Genomic DNA, 22,624 nt, shown 5'->3' on the forward strand with positions numbered 1-22,624 from the left:
CAGGTTCTCTTGCAACAAATGACAAAATAGCATATGTGTGTATATGGAATATCAATTTGTGGCAATAAAGGGAAATATTGCTGTGTGCCAAACTTTTTTTTTTATTCAAATAAAAGGACCAGGGCTGGTACTTTGTAATTTACAGCAGATATTAATTACAGCCAGGGGGTCATCTACCTCTCTCCTACAGCAAATGTTCTAAAGCTATAAAAGCACCTGAGGACCGGCAATAACGGCCAGGTGCGTGATTTTTGTATTAAGAGAAAGGGCTCCTCCTTCTGCCTAGTAAATCTAATGGCTCAGATGTTGTGTATCTGCCAACTCTAGATTTAGTAAATATACAACTTGACTGAGTAATTAATGTCCAGTTCCAGCTATATTGTATTATTATTATTATTATTATATGTATGTATTCATTTTTTTTATTTATTTTTTTTTTATTTTTTTTTTAGGGAGCATGGAAGGCTTGGAGCCTCAGTCAGGTTTTTGTTGCTGTGTGCATCTCTATTAGGGAGATTCACCTGACTTCCTATCAGCACAGGAAGTGTTAGGAAATCTCTTCCATGGGGACACAGACAAAACCAAAGATACTTGTATAGCAGGTTGAGGCAGGGTTAGAATTTCTGACAATGGGTTTATTACTGTCTGTGTTTTACTGTCACCGGTTTACATTGAATGGTCCGAAAAAGAGAAAGTATCCAGTGAGCGGCAGTTGTATAGAGGAAAATGCCTTGTTGATGTCAGAGGAGATTGGGCAGACTGGTTGGAGATGATAGAAAGGCAACAGTAACTCAAATAACCACTCGTTACAACCAAGGTATTCAGAATACCATCTCTGAACGCACAACACATCGAACCTTGAAGCAGATGGGCTACAGCAGCAGAAGACCACACCGGGGGCCACTCCTGTCAGGGGGCCACTCCTGTCAGCTAAGAACAGGAAGCTGAGGCTACAATTCACACAGATTCACTTATATTGATCAAAATTGGACAATAGAAGATTGGAAAAAACGTTGCCTGGTCTGATGAGTCTCGATTTCAGCTGCGACATTCAGATGGTAGGGTCAGATTTTGGTGTAAACATGAAAGCATGGATCCATCCTGCCTTGTATCACCGGTTCAGGCTGGTGGTGGGGGGGTGTAATGGTGGGGGGGATATTTTCTTGGCACTCTTTGGGCCCCTTAGTACCAATTGAGCATTGTTTAAACCCCACGGCCTACCTGAGTATTGTTGCTGACCATGTCCATCCCTTTATGACTACAGTGTCCCCATCTTCTGATGGCTCCTTCCAGCAGGATAATGCACCATGTCACAAAGCTCGAATCGTCTCACCACTCTTGAACATGACAATGGGTTTGCTCAGTTATCCCATTTTTTTTTTTAAATCAAGTTCACTTAAGCATCTCAATGAGAAAGATTAATGCCCCGTACACACGGTTGGATTTTCCTACAGAAAATGTTCAATGGGAACTTGTTGTCAGAAATTCCGACCGTGTGTAGGCTCCATCACACATTTTCCATAGGAATTTCCATCACACAAAACAACAAAATCCGTTGTCGGAAATTCCGATCGCGTGTACACAATTCCGACGCACAAAGTTCCACGCATGCTCGGAATCAAGCAGAAGAGCCGCACTGGCTATTGAACTTCATTTTTCTCGGCTCGTCGTACGTGTTGTACGTCACCGCGTTCTTGACGTTTGGAATTTCCGACCAACTTTGTGTGACCGTGTGTATGCAAGACAAGTTTGAGCCAACATCCGTCGGAAAAAATCCATGGATTTTGTTGTCGGAATGTCCGATCGTGTGTACGGGGCATAAGGGTTTTTGAGATTTTGAAAATGTTATGGTGTAAACAATTTTGCCACAACATAGTCTTTAGTTTGTAAGCCCCTTTGTAGGAGGAGGAGGATCACGTGAATGCTATGTACCGGGGAATATGTCGGCACTACATCAATAAATCTCGAAAAGCCATTTTGAGGATTTCACAAACAATGAATTTTTATGGACCTCAAAAGTTGGTGTCTGCTGACTGTAAGTGACGATCGTTTTCCAGCCGTAATTATAAATCTTCATTATGTTTCCAATGATATTAGTCTTAGCGTGTTAGCGCTGGTATTTTCTCGCTCTAGAGATGCGCCTTGTGCCAGCGAGCACACCCACTTTGGCACCTGATCTTGGGCAGCAGATTCAGCGTTATAAATAGACTGACAAACACTCCACTGTGAAGGAACCCAGCATGTGGCAGCGAAAATTTTAATGGACCATAAATTCCCTCTGCTTGTGAGATACCATATGGTCCCCACATCGGGGCTCCTGGGATTTCCCTGGTGTTTTGTTCAAAGTTTCTACTAGAAAGTTTTACTTTCTTGTTTTGCCAGCAAAAGCCAGAATCTCCGCCTTACTTACAACAACTTAATTGAATGAAAGAAGAAATTACAATGGTTTGGGGTCAATATTTTTTTTTTTTTTTGTAGTCATTTTTTATTTTATTTTTATTTATTTAAAAATGCATTTATTTTATTTATTAAATATTCATAAAAAAATGTTTATTTATTTACTTTATTTTATCATATGCTTTTAAACTGTCGTTTTATATTTTTTATATACATTGTTGCTTTGCAAACAGTATAAATAAATACTAGATTTTAGAAATAAATATGTATTAAATGCCAAAGGATTCCCAGAGCACCATGAGTTAGCCCAAATGACAACTGAGCAAATGAAGCTTGCTTTGTAGTTCCCTTTGTATGACTGGAACCTACTAAGCTGTCTGATAAAGTCACACTACTAAATAATGAGCCTATTGCACTGTGCTGATAATATGGGCGGGGGGGAATTTGTTAAGGGAAATTGTTCCCTTGCCTATTGCATTAGGGTGTGCACCTCAAAGCTCAAACACACATGTGTGTGCATGTGTATATATACTGATGGTGTCAGTGGAGCAGTGGACGGTGTCAATAGGGCCAAGATTGGTGTCAGTAAGGCAGTGGATGGTGTCAGTTGTTTTTATTTTTATTTTTTTTTGTTATCTTTTTACAATTTTATTATTTTTATTATTTTTTACTATTTTTTTTTTCATTTTTTTTTTTTTTTACAAAGTTTTTAGGAGCCCCACTAGGGGGCTTTGGGAAATATCAGGGGTTTATACAGGGGTTATCTGCACCAAACAGGGTGATTAGGGTGTGCCCAGGCACACCTGGCACACACTGCATGTACGCCTTTGGTGGGACGGTAGGTAAATGCAAGAGTGCAGATTCTCGCTGACGGTACGCAGATATGTGCGGCCTCTCGGCGGGTGGGTCTAAGTGACGAGAGTCCGTATGTATGCATACCAGAATGCAAACGGAGCTGTGCCGAGAGCGGGGCTGTGGTGTCCTCTTCTGGAATGCGGGCAGCGGCCGCGGCCACTCCGGTGTCAGGTCCTCCAACTTCCTCTGTTGTGTATCTTCCGATAAAGCGATAGGCATTCAATAGGATCACCTGACGCTTTGACCAACTCACAGACCTGCCTCCTGATTGGCGCAGAGGAATTTTAGTGTGATAATAGTGAAAATTCATTCGCTATGGTCACACAACTGGGTGGGCTCGGCGCGCAATACTCTGTGCTCCAAGCTCACCCTTTTTTGAAGCCTATTAGAGCCTCTGGCTCTAATCAGGTGCTTCAAAAAAACACACCGCTGCATTGGAATCCATGGTCCGGTGCCCCCGATATGTAGATCAGGGGGCTAGATGCATGGATAGGGGAGGCGGTGCCCGTGCACCCTCTATGGAAGGGGTCACCACTGGCTGGGAAAGGTTCCTGGTGAGCAGGAACCGAAGAACCTTCAGCGGATCCCTTTGGTGGGTCCTATTAGAGCCTCTGGCTCTAATCAGGTGCTTAAAAAAACCCCACTCCGCTGCATTGGAATCCATGGTCCGGCGCCACTGATGAAATAGCAGTGCAAGGGGCGCAGTTCCCCCTTCCCCCAAGGGGCGCAGTTCCCCCTCTAACAATGTAGATCAGGGGGCCAGGCACATGGATAGGGGAGGCGGTGCCCGTGCACCCTCTATGGAATGGGCCGCCACTGGCTGGGAAAGGTTCCTGGTGAGCAGGAACCGAAGAACCTTCTGTGGAGCCCTTTGGTGGGTCCTATTAGAGCCTCTAGCTCTAATCAGGTGCTTAAAAAAAAAAACCCTGCTGCATTAGAATCCATGGTCCGGCGCCACTCATATGTAGATCAGGGGGCCAGACGCATGGATAGGGGAGGCGGCGCCCGTGCGCCCTCTATGGAATGGGCCGCCACTGTCTGGGAAAGGTTCCTGGTGAGCAGGAACTGAAGAACCTTCTGCAGATCCCTTTGGTGGGTCCATACAGCATGACTCTACAGAATACCACCACCCTTCCAGCAAAGGCTGTCCTTCGGTAATATTGCCGTAACTCATACTAATGTGGATTGTATTGATACTATTTTGCTCACCAGTGTTCCACAATGTTCTTCCATTGTAAGCCTTAGAGCCCATTCACACAGGGACGACTTGTCAGGCGACCTAGTCGCCTGACAAGTCGCCTCCCGTTCTGTGCTATGGAACCGTTCTAAGGGGAGCGACGCAAGTCGCTCCGACTTAGAAAAAGGTTCCTGTACGACTTCGGGGGCGACTTGGGGCGACTTGCATAGACTTCTATACAGAAGTCGTTTTGCAAGTCGCCCGGGCAGTCGTTTGCAGGTCGCCTCGCTGAGGCGGCCTGCAAGTCGTGTTGCCCCTGTGTGAATGGGGTCTTAGGAACTGTTACAAAAAAACCATCACAGTGCTATGACCCAACGTGTGTGTGTGTGTGTGGTCCCTCCCAAGCAGGTACCTCGTCTAAGGCCCCACCTACACCCAAAGTAGGCTTAAGAATGTGGAAAGAATGAGCCAAAGATATAAAACAAGTCCAACAAATCTTTACTGAACACAACAGGAGGTCACAAGAAAAATCCAAAGCGTTTCAGGGGCTCAATACTCCCCTTCATCAGGGCCTCTTTTGGTTACCTCTCTCTTATAGAACGTTAAATCAGGTGTGATCTCTTGCTGTTTGCAATAAAGATCTACTAGACTCGCGTTTTATCTTTTGGCGCACTCACTCTTTTTTACATTCTTTTCATATTCTCTCAGCACAAGTCCTGTCCTTTTTTTTTTTTTCCCCTACCTGCTGACATAAAACAGAACTAACAAGCTAAATCGGGGTGAAGCGGCAGGTAGGGTTTGTCTCCCGCTGTGACCGCACCTTTGGTTTCAGCCTCAGTAAACAGATTCGGGTCCTGGCTGTATTCCCTGTGATCTCGCCACGCTCCCCCCCTTGCAACCTGCGCACGTCTTCCTCCGTCACTGATCTCTTTGGTGTTTGTAGCATCAAGAAGGACATCTTTGAAGTTGCCGTTAGCATGTGCGCGTGTCGCTCTCGCGGCCTCTTTTCAAATATTTCTCTTTGCATTTCTAATCTGCCTCTTTATGTTTGGGGCCATTTGATGTGCGCCGAGTCCCGTCACTGATCTTGTCTTGCATCTTGTCCCTGTCTTTAGCCATCTGTCTTCTCCGTGTTTTATCCGGCGCTCGCTGGGGATTGTTGGATGTGCAGGTAATTTGCAGATAAAACAGTCGTGATTCCTGCAGACGTGGGCTTAATTCATTACCGTCCGCTCAGCCGCCTGCTTCTGGCGTTCGCAGAAGATTGCATATTACCCCAAATACATTGCTCCAGGTGCGTCAGCTGCGCCTGGAATTGTAACACTAATATACGTTACACGGTTGTTTTTGTTGTTGTTTGTTTTTTGTTTTTTTCTTCTCCTCTTATGCACAGGTCTGCATATACACTATCTTACCAAAAGTATTGGGACACCTGCCTTTGCACTCACATAAATATGATAGTAGGGAAGAGGCTCCACCAACCTATCCTTCCTTCAGTGTGAGTGACCGCCGCCGCCCATACGTAGCACACGCGAGTCTCTCTCTTGGCGACGCTGATCGGCACATGTGAGAGAGAGACTCGGGCCGGCAGCGGTGCGGCAGGAGACAATTACATTTCATCAGAGTGTGCTATTATTTCGGGGGGGGCAATTGCCCCCCCCCCCCCCTGGACCCGCCCCTGTATGATACTGGGCCTTTGTCGGCACTCGCTGACTTGTAGGTGCTTGGTGATGGCATGAACTATTCCAGCTTAATGATTTTACCAATATTACCTAACCACCTTATTGTCCACAAGCTTTTAAATGTACTATATTGCCAAAAGTATTGGGACACCTGCTTTTACACGCACATGAACTTTAATGGTCCATAGGCTATCCCTTCTTCAGTCTATCATGAATGCTGCTGCCAGACTTATCCACCTTGCCAACCGCTCAGTGTCTGCCAACCCTCTCCTCCAATCCCTACACTGGCTCCCAATCACCCAGCGAATTAAATTCAAAATACTAACAATACAAAGCCATTTACAACTCTGCCCCGAGCTACATCACCAATCTTGTCTCCAAATATCACCCAAATCGTCCTCTCCGCTCTTCTCAAGACCTCCTGCTCTCTAGCTCTCTCATCTCCTCCTCTCATGCTCGTCTCCAGTATTTCTCCAGAGCCTCTCCCATCCTCTGGAACTCGCTACCTCTATCTATCCGGCTATCCCCTACTCTTGCTACCTTCAGGCGATCCCTGAAAACTCATCTCTTTGGGGAAGCCTATCACATCTCCAGCTAATCTCCTACCACTTCCAATAGCTCATTCCCCACAGTTACAACCTTTTGTACCACCTGCCCCACCCTATTAGATTGTAAGCTCTTCTGAGCAGGGCCCTCATAACCCTCTTGTATTTTATTGTATTATAACTGTATTGTCTCCCTTTTATATTGTTTTACTGCGTAAACCAGGGATCCTCAAACTACGGCACTCCAGCTGTTGCAGAACTACACCTCCCATGAGGCATTGTAATGCTCTGATATTCACAGACATGACTAGGCATGATGGGAATTGTAGTTCCTGAACAACTGGAGGGCCGTAGTTTGAAGACCCCTGGCGTAAACTGTTGGCGCTATATAAATCCTGTATAATAATAATAATAATAATGGTATCCCAGTCTTAGTCCGTAGGGTTCAATATTGAGTTGGCCCGCCCTTTGCAGCTATAACAGCTTCAACTCTTCTGGGAAGGCCGTCCACAAGGTTTAGGAGTGTGTCTATGGGAATGTTTGACCATTCTTCCAGAAGCGCATTTGTGAGGTCAGGTACTGACGCTCTAATTCATCCCAAAGGTGTTCTATCGGGTTGAGATCAGGACTCTGTGCAGGCCAGTCAATTTCCTCCACCCCAAACTCACTTATCCATATCTTTATAGACCTTGCTTTGTACACTGGTGCGCAGTCATGTTGGAACAGGAAGAGGCCAACCCCAAACTGTTCCCACAAAGTTGGGAGCATGAAATTGTCCAAAATGTCTTGGTTTGCTGACGCCTTAAGAGTTACCTTTACTGAAACTAAGGGGCCAAGCCCAACCCCTATAAAAACAACCCCACACCATAATCCCTCCTCTCCACCAAATGATTTGGACCAGTACACAAAGCAAGGTCCATAAAGACATGGATGAGTGAGTTTGGGGTGGAAGAATTTGACTGGCCTGACCTCAACCCGATAGAACACCTTTGGGATGAATTAGAGCGGGGACTGCGAACCAGACCTTCTCGTCCACATCAGTGCCTGACCTCACAAATGGGCTTCTGGAAGGATGGTCAAACATTCCCATAGACACACTTCTAGAGGACTTGGGTGGGGGGAGGCTGCACAGAGAAGGTGTTTGACCCTAATGCATAGAACGTGTTGAGATAAAAAAGAAACCTTCTGCCTTTAGAACCACTTTAAGTAATCCAGTGGTGCAATCCACTTCAGTCACAGTGACTAGTGAAGTAATCCCCATCAGGATGACCAGTCGCCTGCTGATCTGTACACGCCACATTCCCACCGCTAAATAACAGATTCCTGTATGCGGGAATTTAAGTCTGCTGCAAGGAATCTTGGGTGACGTCACTGACCAAATTTGGTCAATGACCTCACCTGGGATACCCAGTGCTATAGCTAGAGATCTTCGGCTGAGATGTCGGCTGTCGAACAAAACAAGGACATATCCAAGCAAAAAATGTAACCATCTTCATTGCTGAGCTGTGGAAAACATGCTTAACATTCTAGGACACTTTTGCAAGTATCTTAAACTTTTTGAGTAATTAACTCATCTGCTTGGTTTATTATTGTATTTATGCTCACTGAGTGCACTGAGAATAAAGAGTGGGCGTGATGGATTTTAAATGGGAATAATTTGAAAAGAAAAACAAATTGTGGAATAATTTAGTTATATGAAAAATGGAACCATATGGGTTTTATCTTATCATTTATACTTGCTAATAGGAATTTTATGAATAACAATTTGCGACTTTATTAGATAGTGATTTTCCAAATAATGCAAAGAGTGAAAAGGGAGTATGCAGATTTGCCAGAATGAAATGATTGAATGCTGTCTGTTATATGTTGCAATTGAATAATATAAACTCACACACAGACTGAGGCATGTAAATTGAGGTCAATGTGTTTCCAGGGCCCTCACAATGTATTGGCCTTTCCCTGTGTAGACTCCCAGTTCTGGGCTGTGGACATTTCCATTTTTTTCTGTGACTGTGATGATGACTGTGACAGACCTAGCCGGGAAAAAGACTTTTGGATGGGACTGTATGCAAGCCTCTTGCCGATCGATTGGGGGGAACGGTGCTTTTTGTGAGCTGTATGCCTGGGGACCCTGGATTTGCCATATTGGAATAGTGGCTGATTCATAATGCTGGGACAGATACTGTTAGGAGATGCTGATGTAAATTCCAACACCTGTCTGTCTATTGTCTGCTAAAATGTGTATTGTAAATAAGTCTACTATGGGATCTAAGAGTCATTAGATCCCCATTGTTATTTGTGTTAATTAACTCTGCTATTGTGTGAAGAAGAGTCTATGTTGATTGTGATAATGTTGATTGGATTTTCTGAATTACAAGACGGCCAGTCTGGCCTAACGGTCATGTCTGAGTCATCTAGGCTGTCTAAAGCGATTAGTTAATTAGGTTACAGCTGTCATGTTAGAGTAATATGAGCAGGAGGTCTGCACCTCCTCTTTTAGTGTATAAAAGAGCATGTATATTGCAATAAAGATAGAGTCCTGGTTGAACTTACATACAGCCTGCCTGGTGTTTGTTTTGAGCTATCACAACTGGGTTAGAACGGCACATAGCTGTAATTCTAATCCCGGAACATTGGAGGACCGAGCAATCAGATGGTGCGATCTGCAATCTGATTCTATAGCAGCAGAGGAGTGTCGGGAGAGTGGAACTGAGCGAGCAAAGGGCTCGTTACAATGACTATGTCATTGCCAAGGATAAACAGATAAATAAACATTTCCCTCCTCTTGATACACTATTGGCCTGCCTCTAGAATGGGAAAGGGCTAGAACATCTGGTAATGCTTTTGGTGCCTTCCTATGACATCTACTTCCCCTATTTCATTCTAGCGTCTTCCCATTTTACCCATATCTTAAACAAAATAAGCATGGAATTATTTGAGAAGAGTAACATTGGGACATTTGAACGCGGGACATTGCAATATTGGGAGAATAATCCCCACTCAGAGCCAGCAGTCCAACCAGGGGCATTTGCTCCCCAGGTCAGTATAAATAAGATATGTTGGGTTGGTGGCCTCAGATGGAGATATTCACCAATTCAAGCCTCAATCAGAGCAGGACCTGCAGTCTAAATGCTAAATGGTGAAGAATCTCCACTCAGGGCCAGCAGCCCAACAGGCAGCATTTGCTACCCTATCCAGTATCAATAAAATGTGTTGGGTTGGTGGCTCCATGTGGAGATACTCTTTCATTCAAACCCTAATCAGAGCAGGACCTGCAGTCTAAATGGTAAATAAACTCCACCCAGGGCCACCAGCCCTACAAGGAGCATTTGCTCCCCCAGTCAGTATTAGTAAGATATGTTGGACTGGTGGCTCCAAGTAGAGATACTCCCCCATTTAGGCCTAATTGGTGAAGAAACTCCACTCAGGCCCACCAGACTCACGGGCAGCATTTGCTTCCCCATCAGTAAGATGTGTTGGGCTGTGGTCCCATGTTGAAATACTCTTTCATTCAAATCCTGATCAGAGCAGGACCTGCAGTCTAAATAATAAAGAAACTCCACCCTGGACTGCCAACCCTACAAAGAGCATTTGCTCCCCCATTCAGTATTAGTAAGATATGTTGGACAGGTGTCTCCAAGTAGAGATACTCTCCCTTTCAAACCTCAGAGTTGGACCTGTAGACTTAATTGGTTGAAACTTCACTCAGGGCCACTCACACAACAGGGGGCATTTACTTACCTGGCCACTATAAATAATATATGTTGGGCCGGTAACCCCAGATGGAGATACTCCTCCTTTTAAACCTCAATCAGAGCAGGATCTGCAGTCTAAATGGTATTTTCCTCCCTGGCCAATACCAGTAAGAGATCTTGGGCTGGTGGCCCCAATCTGAGATACCCCCACCCCATTCAGAACCCAATCAGAGCTGGATCTGCAGTCTTAATTAGTGAAGAAACTCCACTCTGAGTCACCAGCCCAAGCGAGGGCATCTGCTTACCTGGCCACATATGTTGGGCTGTTGAACCCAGATGGAGACACTCCAGTCTTCATTGGTGAAGAAACTCCACTTAGGGCCCAGCGGGGGGGGGGGGGGGGGGGCATTTGCTTACCTGGCCACCCCATCAGAGTAGGACCTGCAATATAAATGGTGAAGAATCTCCACTCAGGGCCACCAGCCCTACATATCTTATTAGTACTGGCCCAACTGGCTAATGCAACCCTGCCCTTCTAGCCCAGTGATTACCTACTTTGGACACTGCATAATACATAATGACAACATTGCTTTATTAGCCACAAAACAATAGCTGTATTTTACTTTACACATTTTTAAATCATTCTTGCCATTTGCATGATAAAATAATACATTTGCAGCATGATCTGTGTCCTGGACAATATTTATTAACAGTCGTTGAGTTGGGTTTTGCATCTTTCCATGCAGACGTGAATCTTTACACCCAACTGAAAGAAAGCACCAGTTGGACATTTTTATTTAGTCGATCAGTCTGCCGTGATCATACTCCCGCTCAGTTCATTAGGTTTGTTCCTCAGCACAGATCTGTGTAAACAAATCTTTCATTTAGGTGTTATCTTGGCGGGGAAAATATATCCGTGGCTGAGCATTAATAAATAGATTGCTTTATTCCTTTCTTTGGTCCTTATTCTGTCCACACCTTAGGCTGAGTTTTCCTTCATGCTGATTCACTGAAATTGTATCCAAAACCAAGGTTTTCTTTTAAGTTTTGGGTGCAATAGGGTCTTAATCCCCTAAAAACATAAATACCCTTTTCTCCAGCCTGTGTTGGCAGTCCACAGATCCAGGCCTGCTGGTTTTGCAGTGGCATCTCTTGGCCCTGAGTTTAGCTTCACGGTAGAGAGATATTATTTGCTCTTGAGGTTGCACTTTAAGGTGGAATTAGAACGTGCGCAGGATACTGAGAGTCATTATTAATCTCTCCTTGACCGACTTACTCCAGAAACCATTTATCATCACCATGCACAGGGCTTCCCAGGCTCCACTCGGCAGCCGTTCTGTAAATCTGAGTTTTGACTTATACAAATGTCACAGCACCAGGCAACAGATTAAAAAGCAGTTTAAGACACTGCTGGAGGCACGAGCCACCTGCTGTAGTACAAGGTTGTCCTATGTATGGGTTGGGGTCAGTGTGAAGCCAGGTATGAATACTGCAGTGATCAGTTGACATTGTTTTTTTTGCTTTTCTCAAAACATTTATCAGTATCTTTTTTGGCAGGTTGCATAGTTGGCCTACTGCAATGATGGCCTTTGACTCCGACCTTTAATAAACTGGGAGCAGTGACTTTTTCCTTTATATGTATGGAAGTATCTGAAGATGATGCCTTTCTACTTAGGCTAGGCGCAAAAAACGGAGGACTGTGTAGAAGGCTCGCATGACAGGACTTGCACGAGTTCAGGTTAGGACAATGTTGACAGTCCTAAATGTGTTAGGTGGGTGTAGGCACTTAGTCATATTGTAATAATGGCCTTTGACCCTGACCTTTAAAAAACTGGGCTCGGTGACTTTATTCTTCCTGTGTATCGTTGTATATGAAGCTGATGTCGGCTGGCAGCACAAACCGAAGGACTATCTAGAAGGCCTACCTGATTGGACTTGCAAAAGATTGGGTCTAGTACAGTGCTCCTCAAACTTCAGCGCAGGGGCAGGTCCTTTGCTTGCTTTTATCCAGCTCCTGGGGCACTTTTCCTTCCACTGGTACAAGACACAATTTCTCCACTGACACCAACAATGGAGCATTATTCCTCCCACTGACACCAACAATGGGGCACTATTCCTTCCACTGACTCCAATGATGGGGCACTATTCCTCCCACTGAGACCAACAATTGGGCACTATTCCTCCCACTGACACCAACACTAGGGAACTATTCCTCCCCCTAATACCAAAGATGCATTGATTACTCCTAATGACATCAGGGCAATTTCTACTCTCAATGGCCATAGTCCGGACCCCTTAAAGTCTGAAGGACAGTAAACTGGCCCTTTGTTTAGAAAGTTTGGCGACCCCTGGTCTAGTAGAAGGCTGACAGTGCTAGATGAGTTAGGTGGGTGTACACACTTAGGCCTATTGCGATGATGGCCTTTGACCCCAACTTTTGGTGGCTCCTTCACATGTATTGGGTTATCTGAAGCTGATGCCTCCCTAGTTAGGCTAAAACTGGAACATTATGTAGAAGGCCTACATGACAGAGTTTGCAGGAGATTGGACTGGGAGAAGCTTGACACCTCGAGAAGTGTTAGATATGTGGGGGCACCTAGCCTTTTTCAAATTATGCCTTTGATCCCAACCTTTATAAAACTGCGGCCAGTGACTTTTTCCTTCATATGTGTTGGATTACCTGAAGCCAATAGCTCTTTAGTTAGACCGGGAGCAGAAACTGAAGGATTATGTGGAAAACCTACATGACAGAACTTGCAGAAGTTTGGGTTAGAAGAAGGTTGACAGTGCACGATATGTAAGGTAGTTGTAGAGACCTAGGCCTATTGAGATGATGCCTTTGACCCCATTTATTAAAAAACTTGGACCAGTGACTTTATTCTTTATATATAAATATTGGATTATCAGAAGCTGATGCCTCTCTAGTTAGGCTAAAAGCAAAAACTGGAGGATTATGTAAAAGGCCTACATGACAGGGTTTTCCAGAGGTTAGACTATGCGAAGATTGGAAGTCCCAGTTTTGTTTGCCGCCTGTAGGCACATAGGCTTATTGAAATGATGCCTTTGATGCCAACCTTTATAAAACTGGGACCAGTGACTTTTTCCTTCATATGTATTTGATTACCTGATGCTTTTCAGTTAGACTGGGACCAAAACTGAATGTGAAAGGCCTTCACATTAGAACTTGCAAAAGTTTGGGCTAGAAGAAGGCTGACAGCAAAATGTGTAAGGCAGTTGTAGGGACATAGTCCTAATGAGATGATGCCTTTCACCCCTAATCATTAAGAAACTGGGACCAGCAACTTTATCCTTCATATGTATTGGATTATCTGAAAATGATGCCTGTTTAGTTAGGTTGGGAGCAAAAACCAGAGGATTATGTAGAAAGCCTACGTGACAGAACTTGGGCTAGCTAGAAGAAGGTTGACAATCCCAGATGTGCTAGGTGGGCATAGGAACATTGGCACATTGGCCTTTGACCTTTAAAAAACTGGGCACATTGGCTTTATCTTTCATATGTAATGGAGTATCTTAAGCTGATAACGCTCTAGTTAGGTTGGGTGGAAAGACCAGAGTATTATGTAGATGGCATATATGACAGGAACTGCAGGAAATCGGGTTAGAAGGTTGACCCAGATGTCCTACACGTGTAAGCTGTCTGTAGGCACCTATGGCTATTGAAATGATGGCCTTTAACTCCAACTTTACGGGCACTGATCCATTTCCATTGCCTTGTACTTCAAATTTTGACACTACCATCTACATGCCACAGTAAAAATTGAGATTTGTCAGACTTTGTGACCTTTCAATATTAAGCCTTCTAATTTTGATGATCTGGTTACCACCGTATCCTTGTATTGCTGTTCTAAGCTGGAACCTGGTATGGTTCTCTGATACTGTAGCTTATCCATGTTGTACAATCAAAGTTGGCCTTCTGGCTTCTGTGTTATCAGTCTGATGACCAGCATCATTCAACCCTCTTCCTCTAAGCCCAGTCACCCTTTACCCGCCTCCAGCCTATGGTTAAGTGAAAGGAGAAGCAGCACAGTGATGAGCTCATGTGTCTGTCATTCTGCTGTCTCCTCCTATCAGCATGCTTCTCGTCAGCACAGGAACTCACTGGCTCTTTGTTTCCTTGTGCTGCTTTTTCCTCTTACTGTACGTTCCAGCACTGCTGTACTGGAACCTGATCCCAGGTCAAATTCAGATAATTACACAGCTTGCTTTTAAAAAATACATTTAATGATGCACTAATGATTACAGAGATGCATTCATTTATGTCTTTTATAATTGCCTGGAGTTCAGCTTTAATTGCATGCACACGATTCTCAGTTTGGCTGTTTGTGTGATGGAACAGTGTGCCTAATAATGTGTCCACCGTCCAGCCAAAAAATATTAAAGTTGCCGTTTGACTATGACTAATCAACTTGGCGGTTTAACCCAGTGGTGCCCAGTACTCCGTCAGCTTTGATTTGGAATTTTTTCTAGTTTTGTGGGCCTCTAAATATATTTTTAATTTTTTTAATTCTAATTTGCTGTCACCGATTTTGACTTTTCTGGCCCTTCTCTTCCAAGATGTTCTCACTTGGAAGCCGCTTGTTTTCTGTTTACATGAACAACATATCAAAAGTGACTTATTCATTTATGAAGTTTTGCTCTTTAAGGGAACTCAGCGCTGCACCATTAAAATGAGATGAGGCAGTGTCCCCCACGGGCCCGTATGGCCCCATTAGTTAATGTATTCATGCCCGGCTCCTGCCCGAACCAGTGTCATTATGGATTAAAACTCTGCTCCTTCTGTCTCAAAATAAACATGCCCCTAATGAGCTCATGAATATGTAAATGACGGTAAACTCAGCGCTTGCTACTAAATTGGTGTCAGTGTAGTTGGTTTTGCTGGACGAACGACTGTAAATGTTTTCCATTTTTTAGGGCAGAGTAACAGCGTGCAGCGATCTTCTCTTATATGAATACGGTACAGTCTGAACTCCGGGGTGAGGAATGGAAAACCCCAGAGCTTAATAAGTATGGCTGGAGGCTGCAGGCAGAGGAGGGGGGGCACAGATGTTTATTATCATTATATCCATGGCTTCATCATCCCATCTATCTCCCATCTTCCTTTCGTCCTTCCTTCCTTCCTTCCTGTTTCCTCTTCACTTCTCTTCTTTCCTTTCCTTCCTTTTTATTTTTTTATTCCATCATCTCTTCATTGCTGCCTTCATTTCTCATCCCTCTTTCCCTACAATTTCATTATGTCACTATTTTCCCTCTTTTTCTTTCTTTCTTTCTTTCTTTCTTTCTTTCTTTCTTTCTTTCTTTCTTTCTTTCTTCCTTCTTTATTTTCTTCTTCTCCTTTCTTTCTTCTTCTGTATTGCATATACAGTACATCCTTCCTTCTTTCATTTCTCCCTTCATGTCTTTCTTCTGTCCCTTCCTTCTCCTTTCCTTCCTTTGTTCCTTTCTTTTTTCCTATTCCGTTTCTTTCTTCTTTTTTTCATTCACTTTCTTCCTCTTCCTTCATTTCTCTTCACTGCCATTTTATCCCATCATTCTTATGTATTTCTTTCTTTCTCTTTCTTTCTTTCTTTTGTTCGTTAGTTCGTTCTTTCTTTCCTATTGTTTTCATCATACCGGCTCTTCATCGCTAGCACTCCCTTACTTTATTTCTCTTCTCTGCCATTTCATTCCGTCATTTTTTTTTTTTTGCTTTCCTTCCTTTCATTCTTTCTTTCTACCATCTCTTCATCGCTAGCTTCCTTTCTCTTCCCTTCTTAATTATCATTTTATTCCTTTCTCCTTCTTATCTTTCTTTCTTCTTTTCCTTCAATTCTTCTTCTCTATTGCATATACAGTACATCCTTCCTTCCTTTCTTCCTTTCTCCCTCCATGTCTTTCTTCTGTCCCTTCCTTCTCCTTTCCTTCTTTTGTTCCTTTCTTTTTTTCTATTCCTTGCTCTCTTTTTTTCTTTCTCTTCCCTTCTTCCTTACCATTTCATTCCTTTCTTCTTTTCTCATTCACTCCATTCCTCTTACTTCATTTCTCTTCACAGCCATTTCATTCCTTCATTCTTCTTCATTTCTCTCCTTCCTTTCTTTTTTTCTTTATTTCTTGTTGAATTCATCATACCATCTTTTCATCGCTAGCTTCCTTTCTCTTCCCTCCTTTTTTTCCTATTCCATTCCTTTCCTCTTTTATCATTCACTCCCTTCCCTTTCCCTAATTTCTCTTCTCTGCCATTTCATTACGGCTTTTTTTTTTTTTTTTTGCTTTCCTTCCTTTATTAATCTTTTTTCTTTCTCTTCCATTTTGGTATACAAAAACAGAATTATGGATTAATCTATAAAGCTACAGAAATGCTCTTTCTTCCTTCCTCCCCTTTCTCTATCCCCCTCCCTATTCTCTCTTCTTCCTTCCTTTTCTCTCTCTCTCTCCCCCTTCTTTATACTTCCTCCTTCCCCCCCATTCTACCTCCTTCCTCTCTCCCTTTCTCTCTTTCCCTCCACATACTCCTTCTTTCCTTCATTCTCCCCCCCATCCTTCCTACCTCCCTTTCTCTCCACATCCTCCTTCCTTCCTTCTTTCCTTCCTTCCCCATGTCTGTTCCTTTAATTTCTTCTTTATCTAGGTACATTTCCCTTCCCTCCCTCCCTCTCTTGCTTCCTTCCTCCTATCTTCCTTCCTTCTCTTCCCCCCATCCTTCCTCCTTCCTCCCTTTCTCTCTTACCCTTTCCCTCCCCACCTTCTTGTCTCCCTTCCCTTCTTCCTTCCTTCCCTTTCTCTCTCTACCCCCTTCCATCCTTCCTCCTCCCCTCCCTCCTTCCCTTTCTGTCTTTCCCTCCACATTATCTCTCTCTCTCCTTCCTTCCTTCCTTCCTTCTTTCCTTCCTTCCTTCCATCTGTTCCTTTCCTTTCATTTCTTAGTCTGTTCCTTTCCTTTCCACTTTATCTAGGTATTACTCCTCCATTCTTTCCTTCCTTCCTTCCCTCCCCGTGTCTGTTCCTTTCATTTCTTCTTTATCTAGGTATTACTCCTCCATTTCCCTTTCTCTTTCTTTCTTTCTTTCTTTCTTTCTTTCTTTCTTTCTTTCTTTCTTTCTTTCTTTCTTTCTTTCTTTCTTTCTTTCTTTCTTTCTATCTCCTTACTGTCCCATTACTTCCTTCCTTTCTTTTTATTTATTTTTTTATTTTTCCGGCCCATTATCTTTTCATTGCTGCCTTCATTTCTGATCACTTCTCCCTCATTCTTTTCCCCCTTCCCATCTCCTTCCTTCCTTCCTTCCTTGTTCCTCTTACAGCACTCACCTATGTTGTCATTCTGCTGATATTCCACATTTATGGTCATATCAGCTTTTCACATTGAGCTTTTACCATAAAACCACCCAACCGTTTCTGCTTTCCAAACGTATTTAAGCCATCTACATAAATATTCATCTGGTGACTGGGGTCATCCACTTAAGCAAGGGAGCGTTGGGCTGCGCAGGGCGCCGAGTCTATGGAACGTTGTACATTTCCTCCCGCCAGCCCCATGCCGTTCCCCAAATGAGCACAGCGGGGGGAAGATTTGGGCCCATCAGGTCTCTGCTGTTTATCGAGTCACAGGCGGGCATCTGCGAAGGGCAGGGGGGGTGCCTTCCACCTTCAAGATGTTATGAAAGTTTAAAAAGCTTCCAGTCTGGTCTCCACGGCAACCATCAGGAAACATATAGTTGGCCGAGTTGACCCCGCCGCTTTACAATTTAATGCAAATTCCCGACGGGGCGTATTTCACACCCCAGTGACCCGAGACTTTCTTTCCTTGGATGTGCTTTGCGCAAACGAGACTTCTAAGCCCATCAAAAGCATGAATAGTATCTGATTGTAAAAAATGTGTTGTGTGAAGGAGCAGCCAATTATAATCTGTGTATGTGTGCCAATCAACAATCAGAAGTTTGTGAGTATTCACTGATACAATACCTGGAAGCAATTCACAATACCCCCCCAGAGCTGTATCTAAACCCAAGAACAAAAATATCATAGAATGCGGCTTACCAGTCCTTATATGTGGTGTCTCCATTATTTTTCTTTTTCGCAGTCTAAGAACATTTTCAGCAAGTACAGAAAATACCTGTTGATCCGGCCAGAAATGCCCCACCCACGTCACTTCTGTGAAAAGAATTTAAAAAGAACCTTATCTTTTATTGGCTAACTTACTAATCCACCCCATACCCCACATGAATGCCAACTGTCCCGGTTTTGCCAGGACAGTCCAGCATCTTGCCCTTCTGTATTGCCGATGCTCTGTCCTGGTTTTGCTAGTACATTTCTTCATCTTGGCACTCTGTACCATTGATGCTGTGTCCCTGGCCATGTCTAAGGACCAAAACAGAATTGCTGTGTCTTCAACACTTTCTATTGGCTGAAAGCGCAAATAATGGTATCTCACTTGTGTAGACTAATAATCCCCGAGTACATGCAAACGGTCCCAATTTTGCCAGGACAGTCCCACATCCTCGCCCTCTTTATTGCAGATTCTCTGTTTCCGGATCATGTCCAGGATTTACAGCAGAAATGATGTGTCCTCGTCATTTTCTGTGGGTTGACCTGGAAGCACAACAATGTTATCTTTCTTCTGTAAGCTAACAATCCCCGACATACATGCATATTATCCTGGGTTTGCAGGTATAGTTCCTCAGCTTCTTCCTCTGTATCTTCGATGCTGTGATACAATGTCTGTGTTCAAGGATCGCAATGGAATTTCTGTGTCCTCCATACTTTCTATTGTCTGAAAGCACAAACAATGTTATCTCCCTTCTGTAGACTAACGCCGCATACACACGATCGGAATTTCTGACAACAAATGTTCGATGTGAGCTTTTTGTCGGAAATTCCGACCGTGTGTAGGCTCCATCGGACATGTGCTGTCGGAATTTCCGACAACAGATGTTTGAGAGCTGGATCTCAAATTTTCCGACAACAAAATCCATTGTTGTGTGTAACAATGTTATCTTCCTTCTGAAAACTAATAACCACCAAATACAATACCCCAGGATCACAGCAGAAATGTCATGTAATCATCACATCCTGTGGGCTGACCTGGAAGCACAATGTTATCTTCCTTCCTGAAATCAATAATCTCCGACATACATGTGAACTGACCTGGTTTTGTAACATCTTGGGGCAATGTCCCAGGATCACAACAGAAATACTGTGTCCTCATTGTTTCCTATTGGCTGACCTGAAGGTACAAACAATGTTATCTTCCTTCTATAAACGAATTACCCCTACATACATGTAAATTCTAATAATCCCCGATATACGTGTGATTTGGCCCGGTTTTGTAAAAACACTCCCACATCTTGGCCCTCTGTACCGCTAATGCTGTGTCCCGGGCCATGTCCCAGGATCACAGCAGAAATGCCATGCCCTTGTCATTTCCCATTGGCTGACGTGGAAGTACAAACAATGTTATCTTCCTTCTGTAAACTAATAACCTCCCACATGCAATTTCTCCCAGTTTGGCTAGTACGGTCCCATTTCCTGACCCTCTCTATCGCCAATGCTGTATTCAGGGTCATGTCCTGGGGTCACAGCATCAACCTTGTTTAACCCCTTAGAGCCAGTGCCTTCCATCCCTTTAAGTGTTTTAGAATGCTGGGAGGCTTATAGTCATAAGACTGCCGTGACTGCCTGCCACGGCGGTCACATAATTGGAAAACTCACGATCGCAAGCAGTGATCGGCAGCTTTCCGTTAGCCGCCGGTAACTGTGTCGGGAGTGTGCGCTCTCGGCACAGCTCTATTTGCACTAATGCATGCTGAGAGGCCGTATATTTGCATGCACTCCTCTGTGCATATGCAGTAGCTCAAAAAGACAATAACTGCAGGATCTGGAGCCACAAGTAGGCGTCCCAACATATTTAGAGGTTCTGAGCAAGAGCAACCCACAAAGTGGAAGCAATTTAGTGTGGCCACCCAGAAAGTGGGCGGATGAAATGGGGACTGTGGGCGGAGTTAACAGTGTCCAGTAATGCTAAAAAAAAGCAACTGTTGTCTAAATACAAGTCGTGTATTTTTCTTAAATCTTGGTGAGCTTTGTGTATTTCTTCCATATCTGTGCAGTAATCCAGTGTGAAGCTTTACCTTTGTGCAGGAGCTTCCTGTAATAAAGACCGCTCACTGCTGCTCTCTATCTCCTTGTGCAGGGTGATTGGTCTTGTCTCCGCCCCCCCAGTAGTTTTCTGCAGACAGACTGTAGTGGGTGGGGCTGCTGAGCCCCTCCCATAGCTCTGCTGTCAACTTTAACTGTGCAGTAAAACAGAGTTTGAGGGTGTCAAGACCTGAAGCTCTCTAGCAGCAAGGTGAAAGGATGAAATGATACAATGTAGCAATTTTGGAGCTAATTTTAAAGCCTCTATTTAATATGACAGGGCCCTTCTTTAAATGATCAACGCTTTTTTTTTTTTTTTTTATTTCAACCCGGTATAATGTTGCCGTTGGCATGATCACACCACGTGGAATTGGCGTCCTAAAGCGACACTTTGCTTTGCAGTTGATCATTTTTGTCACGCTGTCATTGCTCCAGGCACAAATATGAATTTTAGTTTTTTTTTTTCCTTTTCTTCTTCTTCTTTTTTTTTTTTTTTTTACTTGGCAAATGTGTTACAAAGGAAACATCTGATCTGCTTGAGGCTGACTGCAACAGTCTGGCTTTCTACTCCGTAATATGCACCTGTCAGTACAAACTAACATTTACCTAGTCAGCAGTGCATCAAGGATGACCTGTATGTCATGCTAACCACTCATTCTGGGAAATGCCTCCCCGTGCTAGTACTACGTTGTTAGTTTTAGCGGTGATGATAGAGCATGTGACGAGGCAACAGAATGAGATGGGGCTTTCTAGACACCAAGCCCGGAATTCATAAAGAGCGTGGTAGACACTCATAATAAAACCATCTCCAGTTCTCTGTCTATATTTACAACACATGTAAGGCTGCATGGAAGGGGTGGCACTGAAGCCAGAGTGTCCATACCAGACCCTCCTTCCTTAACCCACCTTAAATCCTGGACCATTTGTTGTTATAGGACTGTGTATCTGGTAGCATCCTAGAAGCCAAGTATAATGTGCCTAGAGCATCCTAGCAACCAATGAAGCTTCTGCCGATAGCTTTCTAGCAACCAATAAAGCTGTGTTGACTGCTTCCTAGCAACCAAAGGCACTGTGAGGATGACAGCTTCCTAACAACAAAGGGCACTGTACCTACAATGTCTTAGCAACCAATGTTGCTATGCAGCCAACAGAGTACTATCAACTAATGATGCTGTGCTGACAGTGTCCTAGCAAGCAAGGATGCGGTGCTGACAGCGTTCTGGACACCAATTGTGCTATGCTGACCGCATCCTAGCAACCAAAGATCCTGTGAGGATTACAGCAACTTAACAACAAAGAGCACTGTGCTGACAGCGTCTATGCAACCGATGATGCTTGTGGCCAACAGAGTGCTAGCCTCCAATGATGCTGTGCTTACAGTGACCTAGCAATGAAGCCTGCTATGGTCACAGTGTCCTTGCAACCAAAGACAATGTGAGGATGTCAGCCTCCTAACAAAAGGGCACTGTACCAACAACATCTTAGCAATCAATGATGCTATGCAGCTAACTGAGTACGAGCAACTAATGATGATGGGCTGACAGTGTGCTAGCAACCACTGATGCTGTGCTGACAGTGTTCTGGAAACCAATTGTGCTATGCTGACAGCATCCTAGCAACCAAATATGCTGTGAGGATTACAGCAACCTAACAACAAAGAGCACTGTGCTGACAACGTCTTAGCAACCAATGATGCTTGTGGCCAACAGAGTGCTAGCCTCCAATGATCCTGTGCTTACAGTGACCTAGCAATGAAGGATGCTTTGCTGAAAGTGTCCTTGCAACTAAAGACGCTGTGAGGATGACAGCAACCTAACAAAAAAGGGCACTGTGCTGACAGCGTCTTAGCAACCAATGATGCTGTGTGACCAACAGAGTGCTAGCTTCCAATGATGCTGTGCTTACAGTGACCTAGCAACCAAGGATGCTATGCTGACAGTGTCCTTACAACCAAAGACACTGTGAGGATGACAACCTCCTAACAACGAAGGACACTGTACCAACAGCATCTTAGCAATCAATGATGCGATGCAGCTAACAGAGTACGAGCAACTAATGATGCTGTGCTGACAGTGCCCTAGCAACCAAGGACTGGTGCTGACAGCGTTCTGGAAACCAAGGGTGCTATGCTGACAGCATCCTAGCAAC

General features: G+C 44.0%; 1 protein-coding gene across 1 annotated transcript in view; it reads left to right on the top strand.

Moving 5' to 3' along the window:
* Positions 1-4,275: 4,275 nt before the first annotated feature.
* The window catches only part of LSAMP (limbic system associated membrane protein), a 526,302-nt gene continuing 507,953 nt past the window's right edge, over positions 4,276-22,624 (top strand). The window contains exon 1 of the mRNA XM_073614515.1: positions 4,276-4,406. Within this exon, the coding sequence (XP_073470616.1) occupies positions 4,276-4,406 (131 nt within the window). The remainder of the gene's footprint in view (positions 4,407-22,624) is intronic.

Source organism: Aquarana catesbeiana, linkage group LG02 (assembly GCF_042186555.1).
Source record: "Aquarana catesbeiana isolate 2022-GZ linkage group LG02, ASM4218655v1, whole genome shotgun sequence".
Lineage (NCBI taxonomy): Eukaryota > Metazoa > Chordata > Amphibia > Anura > Ranidae > Aquarana > Aquarana catesbeiana.